Source organism: Gopherus evgoodei, chromosome 16 (genome assembly GCF_007399415.2).
Source record: "Gopherus evgoodei ecotype Sinaloan lineage chromosome 16, rGopEvg1_v1.p, whole genome shotgun sequence".
Taxonomy (NCBI): Eukaryota; Metazoa; Chordata; order Testudines; family Testudinidae; genus Gopherus; species Gopherus evgoodei.
The window spans coordinates 24,488,180-24,497,453 of NC_044337.1; the positions used below are offsets into that span (position 1 = coordinate 24,488,180).

General features: G+C 40.9%; 1 protein-coding gene across 1 annotated transcript in view; it reads left to right on the top strand.

Moving 5' to 3' along the window:
• GOLGA1 (golgin A1) overlaps positions 1-9,274 on the top strand; it is a 31,356-nt gene extending 22,082 nt beyond the window's left edge. Inside the window, 7 exon segments of the mRNA XM_030535366.1 lie at positions 981-1,083; positions 1,577-1,737; positions 2,163-2,318; positions 3,261-3,320; positions 4,528-4,698; positions 5,272-5,358; positions 6,651-9,274. Of these exon segments, the coding sequence (XP_030391226.1) occupies positions 981-1,083; positions 1,577-1,737; positions 2,163-2,318; positions 3,261-3,320; positions 4,528-4,698; positions 5,272-5,358; positions 6,651-6,731 (819 nt within the window). The 3' untranslated portion in view covers positions 6,732-9,274.

The window sequence follows — 9,274 nt, forward strand, 5'->3', positions numbered from 1 at the left end:
CCAGGGTCACATAGGATGCCTAGGTTCTGGGTGGAAGTGATGCTTTCTGTGACTTTTGTTACATTCCTATGTCCTGGAATGCAAACAGACAGGATTTTGAATGGGTTTGTGTTGACATATGGGATTATAAACCAAGTGTGCGTACACAGATTACATTACATTTTCCTTTCCTGGATGGTGAGTATCTGTAGCTGAAATAGAGATTGAAGAACAGCAGCATATATTGCACATCCATAGCTGTTCTTTCCAAACCAAGTCTTTTTTGTTAGCTGTAATCCAAAGTGAGCCCTGTTCTGTCATCTGAAAAAGTGATGGTCAGAAGGCTTCAGCAGTCCTAATGTGACTTCGATCAATTTTGGCCATTAGTTGTATTATTTTGCTAGGCATTGTAGTAATTAGCTGTGTAAACTAATCTGTACTCCCAGACCTCTAACCCGCATTCTGTGTGGCCTGGAACTAGTGTGTGTGTCTTAAAATCTTATTTGGGGGCAAAGAGGCACTAGCAGCTACAGTCAACAGCAAACTCCTCCACTTATCCCAAGATACATCTCAAGCAGCCACTGAACTTACTTCTCTTAGTGCTGAGGAGCCAGCCCAGTAACCTGACCCTTGTTCTAGGAAATCACTGTAAACTCACAATGGTGCTGATCAGTATTCATCATCCTGATTCCTAGGTCCACCCACTGCAGAGCATTTTAAGCTGCTGTCCTGTATGGTTTTAAATTGGTAATTATTTCATAGCTGCCATCTGCTGGCCGTGACAGAAGTTGCAATTCCAGTGTAGAGTTCACCCAAAGCAGTGTATTTTTTCATTGAAGTTCTTGTCCTTCTTTCAAACCCTACCTCTCTCAATGAGGGACCAGCATTGATTGAGGTGGTGATACTCTGTAACCCTTTGGCTAAGCCAGAGAAAGATTTTAGCATATGTGGGTTCTACATATTAACTGTTCCTGTTTTACCTTCTTATGTCCATCTTCAAGGTTACAGATCTGATCTTACTGATAAAGGAAAAGGACCAGTTGATCAATGAAAAAACTGATGTGATTCTAAAAAAAGAGGAGCAGCAAAACCAACTCAGTCAAGGTTAGACCAAAGGAATCTCCTCATCTCCAACTCTTTCACTTTGGTAAAGTCTCCGTAGCTCAGGGGTTGCTTCACTCTAGCATTTATAATTGGAAAAGGTGCAGAGAAGAGCATCTGGAAATGACTTGGGGTACCAAATAGCTTCCATACAAGGAGGGATTAAAAAAGACTGGGACTGTCTTAGTAAAGAGATGACTAGGGGTAGGGGATATGGGAGGTCTATGAAATCATGGCTTGTGTGGAGAAAGTGAGTGAGGATGGGTTATTTACCCCTTCTCAACACAAGAACTAGGAGTCACCTGGTTAAAGCTCTGAGGCAGCTTGCATTGATGTTCAGTCCACATTGTATTTGCCTCCGGCATCAGTGGAGAGGGGAAATAGGCCTGATGCTCTTCCACTTGCCTTCTGTTCAACTCGCTCTGTTTACAGAGAATTAATAGAAGCTACTGTTTTCTTCTGTGGAATGGCACTAACCATGTCTGTCCTGATCCAGGTCATGAAGCTCTCATGTTGCAAATGCACCTGTTGCAGTCTGACATAGAAGCATGCAAGAGCCAAGCAGCAGAGAGGGAAGAAACAGCAGGAAAGCAGATCAGTGCTTTGAGGTTGAAGATGCAGGAGCAGCAAGAGCAACTGTTGGCGAGCAGGAGAAATGTGAGTGAAGTTGCAGGGCAGCTTCCTCCAGTATTGTCAGGAAAGCCACAATGTGCCGAGACTTTAGCTCACCCTGCTGTGCCTGAAAGCAAACAAAACCTCTCCATGGGATGTGACAGGCTTTGAACTGGTCACCTCATCATCCCACCTGCTGCCGTGAAACATCACCAGAGCTGTCTGTGTCTGTCACTGTGCACTTGGCCTAGAGGAACCCAATCCCCTTCAGTTTTTTTAAGTGTCCTATGAAAAGCAGCATTAGACAGCTAGAGTGTCCCTTTGGGTGTCTGTCTCGGGTAGTTTCACAAATGAGATTGTCCTGCCCAAACTTACCATTTAAAAACACAGTGGAGCTTTATCTTTGGGCAGTAGCACCTGGCTGCCAAAGTTGTGGTCTCTGAGATTTGCTTTGCTCTTTACCTTTGAAGGTTTTGGCATTAGAAGCAGCAAGAGCCTTTAATAAGCACTTGTATCCTCCAGAAGACAGTGAAATGGAACAAAACGGAGAGGTGGCAGCTGGAGACATCCTTCAACTTCAGAAAGACAATAGAGACTTGGAGCAGCAAATTTCTGAGAAAAATAAGGTAACTGAAATACGGTGGAAATGGCTTTTCCCCATTTGGCTCATGTGGCTTGTATTCCTGATTTGTCAGGCCTGCAAAAAAAGCATGAAACTACAGGTAAATGTGATCCTAGGTACTAATGTCCTGCCCTCCTCCTGCAAATCCTACTGCTATCCAAGGATTTCCTGTCCCCTCCTACCTCTGGAACAGCTTCCCACACCATGGTTACCTGCTCTGCCTTCTTTCTTTAGACCCACTTCTTCTAAGAAGCCTCATTATTAAGTGATGACAATATGCTTGGCGTTGTACAAGATATACAGAGCCTTCCGTGGAAAGATTGGTCTAGAATATGGTGCTGGAAGGACAAGATATGTGGGGGAAGAAGTTACCTTATATTAGAATAAGGGGTTAAAGAAAATGTCATTTAGTGTGTGCCTTACGGAAGAGTGGCTCTTCAAAGTGGGGATTGACCCTCTGGCTTTAAGGGGATCGTTTCAGGCCTAGGGCCTGTCTCCATATATTCTTGTGCATGCACAGTTATCCATTGTAGCTTAGCTCTCTGCAGTCTTATAGAGCCATATAAATAACAGAAAATCTTGCTTCAGTGTCAGAAAAGATTCAGAATCTGATGCAGTATCTTTCCCCTTGTTGCAGCCATGTTCCCTTTGTTTTCTGTTAACCTCATATTTTATCTCTATAATGTTGTCACATTAATCTGCATCAAGAATTAAAGTATAGTCTCCTCATCCCATTCCTGCTGCACTGTGTGGCTGAAAGAGCAGAGTATTCAGGCTTGTCAGATCACTCTTCTCCAGAGCCATTAACTTTGTTCAATGTCTGCTCCATTAGCTAAACTTTAATTGTGGGGGTTTTTTCATTTGAAACTTGTAGGTCTGAGCATGTTCAAATATGAAGCTTCCATGTTGTTAAGTTAATATCAGTTTATCTGTCTTGTGTGTGTAGATGATAAAACAGTTACAGCAGAGAATGGCAGAGCTCAAAAAGACCCTGCAGAAAGAGCTGGTAAGTCTTTAGCCTTTCCAGCCCCCTGATGTTGACAAGGTACTCATGCTGCCAGTTTTTAAAAACTTGCTGCCATCTGGATTGTAAATCCTTTGGGATAGGGACTGTCTTCATATATGTTTACAGAATGCTCAGCAAAAGGAATCCCCAGTCTGGGGATATAAATATTCATTAATCCCACAGATGCTCTAGGTGGTGTTAGTCAGGATGTGAGTACCGTGTCAGTCAGTAACTTCAGCACAAGTAAATAATTATGCCAGCCCTGATCTCCTTTTGCACTTGGGGGAAATCCAAGCTAGCAGCCAGAGCTAGTGTGGCCAGGTCACTGCAGCTCCTCTGATGTAAGTGCTGAGGTTTGGTTCACTGCACTTTGCAGTAATCTTTGTTCATCTCTGGAAACCTGCACTAGAAAACAAGAGATGATCTATTTCTCCATAGACTCTTCCTGGCTCTCACTTCACAGTGAATAAAAGGAGGCAGAACAGGGTTTGGGCACATCTTAGTTTTTTCTTTTGCTTGATAGTTACAGAAGACCTGGCTCCAGGGTGACTGAGGATTCCCTGATGCTTCTCCTTGGAGAGGGAAGCATTGAGATTTAATTGCTATTTAGCTGCCTCTGCAGGTCAATGTCATAGTCTTAGTGGTGTCCATCTTTAGGAAAGACTCTCCCCTGCAATCCTAGGTGGAGGGATAGAGGGGATGAAATGGTGAGCCCTGTCTCAATCAGCATTAGACCAACTTGGTGCAGTCATCTAAGAAGTCATTATTAAATTTTGTAACATACCCACCTTTAAAGGTTTTTAACGTCCTTTTGTTAGGATTGGATGGCTCTGGAGTTGATAATGGGATACAGAGCCATCCCCGCTACAACACCAATGCAAATCCTGCTCAGGTTAGAGGCAACACTTTTTGGTTTAGGTCTAGTTCCAGAAGTGGTTTGTGTGATGTAGACACCATTAGCAGCTTCTGTGCTGGCAGTCTGGGTAGGCGGACCAAGGATTTCATAGATATGGAGACAATCACCATCTTCTCCCTACAAGTGGCTCTTTCAGGGTAAGGTGGGGAGAAGCTTTTGCTCGAGTGTTCCTGCCTGGCTATACCTGTCCTGTGGATAGAGGACTTCAGTCTCCAGTGCTATCAGGATAACACCTTCCTCCAGTACTAAATTCATACCACTTCTAAGTATAAAATGATTTTTCCTTTTCAGAAAATAAGGCCTGACAATGAGATCCCTGAAGTACGTGAGAAACCAAATTCTGAAGTGCCTAATGCTGCAATGACTGTCACAAACAACTCTGATCTAAATGACTCCCGGGAGATCAACTTTGAATACCTTAAACATGTTGTACTAAAGTTCATGTCCTGCCGAGAATCGGAGGTAAAGACGTGTTCTCATATCTAAGTTTGACTCACTCCTGCTTACTGATAAACACAAATTCCAACTCTAATTAAGAGCTAGAAAAGATCTGCAACTGCACGGTGTTATGTTTAACTGCTTTAGTGTTTGAAGCACCAGCTGCATCCTCGTGTCCTGCTGATCTGGTAAGATTCATCCATTTAAAATATTAGTAGAGAGTTTGAACAGACGCTCAACTCTAAAGATTCATTAGGATATTTGTATGTCTCTATCCTGCCTATACACCAGCCTGGTTAATCCTAGGAACTACTCAGGGTTACCACGGGAACCAAATCCATTCTTCATTCAAATAAACCAGGTAAATTAAGTGCTTCCCCCAAACTATGCAAACCACAAGAGAGACTGGAGAATCAAGAAAAGCTACCTGCCAAACACACAGGAAGTGAGCTGACAAAATCTACACCTGTGAATGGGATAGGATACAGAGGCTTCATACCAGACCTGCACAGATCCTCAGTGCTACCCCATAATCCTAGAGTGGACCTGGAGAGCTGGGAGTTTTGCAAAATGCCAACAAATCTGTTTTTATTTCAGGCATTCCACCTAATTAAAGCTGTGTCTGTGTTACTTAACTTTTCACAAGAGGAAGAAAATATGCTCAAAGAAACATTGGAATACAAGGTAAGATTTGGGTTTTTTGTGTCCTCTCCTAGATGTCCCGCAACATATTTCCCAAATTTTAGGTTCTGTAGCTAATGATAATTGCTGTTTTCATGCAATTAGCAGACCAGTGTGTTTACAAACATTTAAACATGCTTAGAGCAGATAAATTACATATTGATTAAACAGGAACATACCTTTTGAGTAGTTTGCCATTTTATCCTCTTGCTGGAAATTGTCATTTTTATTTTCTATCAGCTGAGCCCCAATCAGCTTCCTGTTTTTGTGCCTGAATCTCATTTAATAATGACCCACTGCCATGATCTGTGCTCTTTAATCTCTTGTTTGTTGTAGTCTCTGCTCTTTCTCATGTGGTAGTGATCACTGGCTGCAGTATCCAAGGGCACAGCAAGCTGCAGTTAGCATTACCTGGTTATTTGTGATTCATACTTGCTCTATTTCTGCTCACAATGAAATTCTTCTCTATAGTGTTGCTGGAAGCGATGTATAAGACAGTAAAGGCAAGTACAGGACAACTTTCCCATGCACCAGAAAAGTACTAAGTGCAGCAGTGGGGGCTAGTGGACTCAGTAACGGGTAGGAAGCTAGTAGCTCCTTAGTTCTAATCCTGGCTCCCAGAGGAAGTGCTTAAGTGTTCAGAGCAGGGAGCAGAGTCAGAATTCTTGTGTTCTACTCTTGCCTTTGCCACGGATTTGCTGTGTGACCATGGAAGTTGCATAACCTGTTTCTGCTTGTTTTCCATTATGTAAAATGAGAATTCTCCCAGAGGGGCATAAGGGAGATTCTACTAATGGATGTTTGGAAAGGGCTAGGTGGTGTTACCCCAACCAAGCCCACTGTTCTCATTGTCTCTTCCTGCTTGGATCAACACAGTTAAGTTATCCATGTTGACTAGATATGAGTATACAGGAGGGATAATATGGGGTGCTGTTTCACAGTGGATATTTTACATTTGACTTTAATCAGGGTTTTGTGATTACAAATTAAACTGTATGAAGTTAAAGGAACGTTCAGTTGAAATAATTTAAACAAATAATCCTGTTATACATAAATTTAGCTGATTATGAAAGCAGAAGGAATATGTGCTGTTTAGACTATGAAAAAAAGTGAAATCAGTTTCAATTTGATTCTTAGTTATGCGGTGTGTGGGACACACATACTTTTCTGTTATGTTGTATAAATGCTTGTTTTTATCAAATCATGGGGATGCGCATGGGCTGATGTCCCTTGTTAAATCCTCATGATTTAAAAGATGAGTCTAGGTTAATGTGTGGTGTGCTTTCCCATGCCAGATGTCGTGGTTTGGGTCAAAGCCATCTCCCAAAGGCAGTATCCGGCCATCTATCTCGAATCCCAGGACAGCATGGTCTTAAGGGAACTGGAAAATGGGCAATCAGCATCTAGCCTCTTTTTTTCTGTGAAAAGGACACGTCACACACTAGTTCAGGTGTGTCTTAATCACTGTCATTGCAGTATTTTGTACAAGAATTTTGATTGTTTACAAAGATATACTGTACAAGCAGCATCCTTCACTGCAAATTGAAATTTTCTCTCTGGGGTGGATTCAGGGACTCTGTGTCAATGGCCTGTTAGCTGTGTAACAGCTATCTCCTTATGCTCATAAATCCTGTGTCTTGGCACCAAAGGGTTACATTAATTTCACTAAACATTGGTGGCTGTTCAGGATTTTGACATTTACATTTGTCATGATGGGGGATCCCAGCTTCTGTTGTAATGAAATACTCTAGTTGCATAACTCTAGGTACATCCTGTAAAGCTTCCCTTTCCCATTGGGCACAGGTGGCAATGAAGGGGTGTTTGCTGGTGGTACTGTGTTCAATTCCTGACCGTTCTAAAAGCTTTTTGGAGACCACGAACAAGAGGTATAACCAAAAACAAAGTCTTGCCTTGTTATACTGCCTCACTTGTTAGCATTTGTTCATATCACTGTGTAAATTTTACAGTGCACATATCCTGGCCTGCGGTCATGAAAACTGCACAGATGACATTTATTTAATTTTCAGAGAGAGCACAACTTTATAGTTGTCTGATTTTTACTTTTCTTAAAGAAAAAATTAATATTTAAAATGGTCTTAATTATAGTACCTAATAATCAGTCGCCTTTTAAACTAATGTAGTAGTCTGTATCATAGGTTGTTAGTGTTGGGAAGAGAGGTAGTAAACCATTTTAAATACTTTTTAAAGTTTAATTTCAGTTTATTGTAAGCATAATTAAAAGAAGAGTTCCAGAGTCCTTATTGAAAGGAAAAAAAATCTTAGCGATACAAAGGGCAAAGAACGTCAGTATAATACCTTTGGATTTTTTTCTTTACAAGTTTGCTAGCAGCAGACATAACATCTGCTTCCCTCTAAAGCAGTATTGACTGGATCTGTTTCAGACTTTACATTTACCTGCAACTAAATTTGCTTTGATTTTAAGGTTGAGGGGCTTATTAGCTTTTTCCTGTCCTACTATTCTTTAGTTGGAGCATGTGTTAGTCTTTTTAATGTAAAGGCAGAATTCAGCTTGTATGCAACAGATTGTGGCTTGAATACTATGAACTTCCCTGGAGAGAAAGGACAGACTAAGCCCTGATCTGCCATACAGAGCTGGAGTAGAATTTTGCCCTTAGTGACTACCTACAAACTACATTAAAAATTGGAAGCAGCAATTTGTCTGGGTTTGTTTAAAAAAACTGAAATGTTTATAAAAACTACATAGAAAATATGGAACTTAAACAGGCAAGTTGCACGCAGGCTCTTGGCTATTGCTGAATAACAGTATTTATATCAAATACATCTTAATGAAAATTCAACATCTACGTAAGAGAATTCTAGACCAAATGTTTCTTTATGGTAAGACATTCATAGTCACTGTAGTATTTTGACCTTAACTGAGGGTGTAGGAGTTGGCCTGTGCTAATAGGAGTAATGTTAAAAGGAGTTTTATAAATCTTGTGGAATGAATCACATTACCCTTCTATTAGGGAAGAATAGCAACATGGGTTTTCAGTAGACAGGCTCTGGCCTTATACCTAAGTAAACACCTTCAATGGTGTTAGTTTCATCTACAGCATTACTCTCAATGGAGGGGCTCAAGGGCTGCCTTTACCCTAGTTAACTTAAATAACATACAAATGTAATATGCTTTCATATTAGAAAATTTAATGAATCTTAAGGGAAAGACTTTCATCCATTATTCTTCTCTCTCCAAATGGAGTAATGAGGACTATGCCCATGTGTGCTTAGAGCTAAAGCATTCATTTTACTGTGATTTTAAAAATTACTTTAGGATGAATGGCACCTTTCCATAAGATATCAAAGGAATTCAGACATTCTCAATTGCAACAGCGACCCTTGCGAATGTCTTTTGCTGACAGTGGATCTAGGGCAGATAAGTTCCAGTATGGTGATGCCCATCCTACTGTTCTTGTCCACCAGTGACTGCCAGCATGCTGCCCAAAGACTTATGTAGAAGATGGTTTGAGTTGTTCCTTAATCTGCTATGGGTTGCTGTTTAACATGAAGGAAAGCAGTCTCCTCAACTGGTTAAGGGGGATCAGGGACCAAGGTGAGCTGTATGCTAGAGAAACTTATAGTATCTGTTGAATAGCATAACTTCAGTTTGATCCTAAAGGTCCTTAATTTGCCCTGAGTGAGTTTTCCTGTGTTGAATTTTCTTTAACTATTGCAGCAAGAATAATCTATGGTGTATATATCAACAATTAATGTACTTTTCCTTCTCTAGAAGCTCCTGGGGTGTATATATAATCCTTTTTATGAACATCTGCCAGTGGATTTTAATCTATTCCTTTTGCATTGTAAATATGGATTGTATTATAGAACTCTGAAACAACTGGAGAACTAATTTGTGGTGCAGTATTTTTGATTAAAACTCTGGACTTCTTTCTAGTCA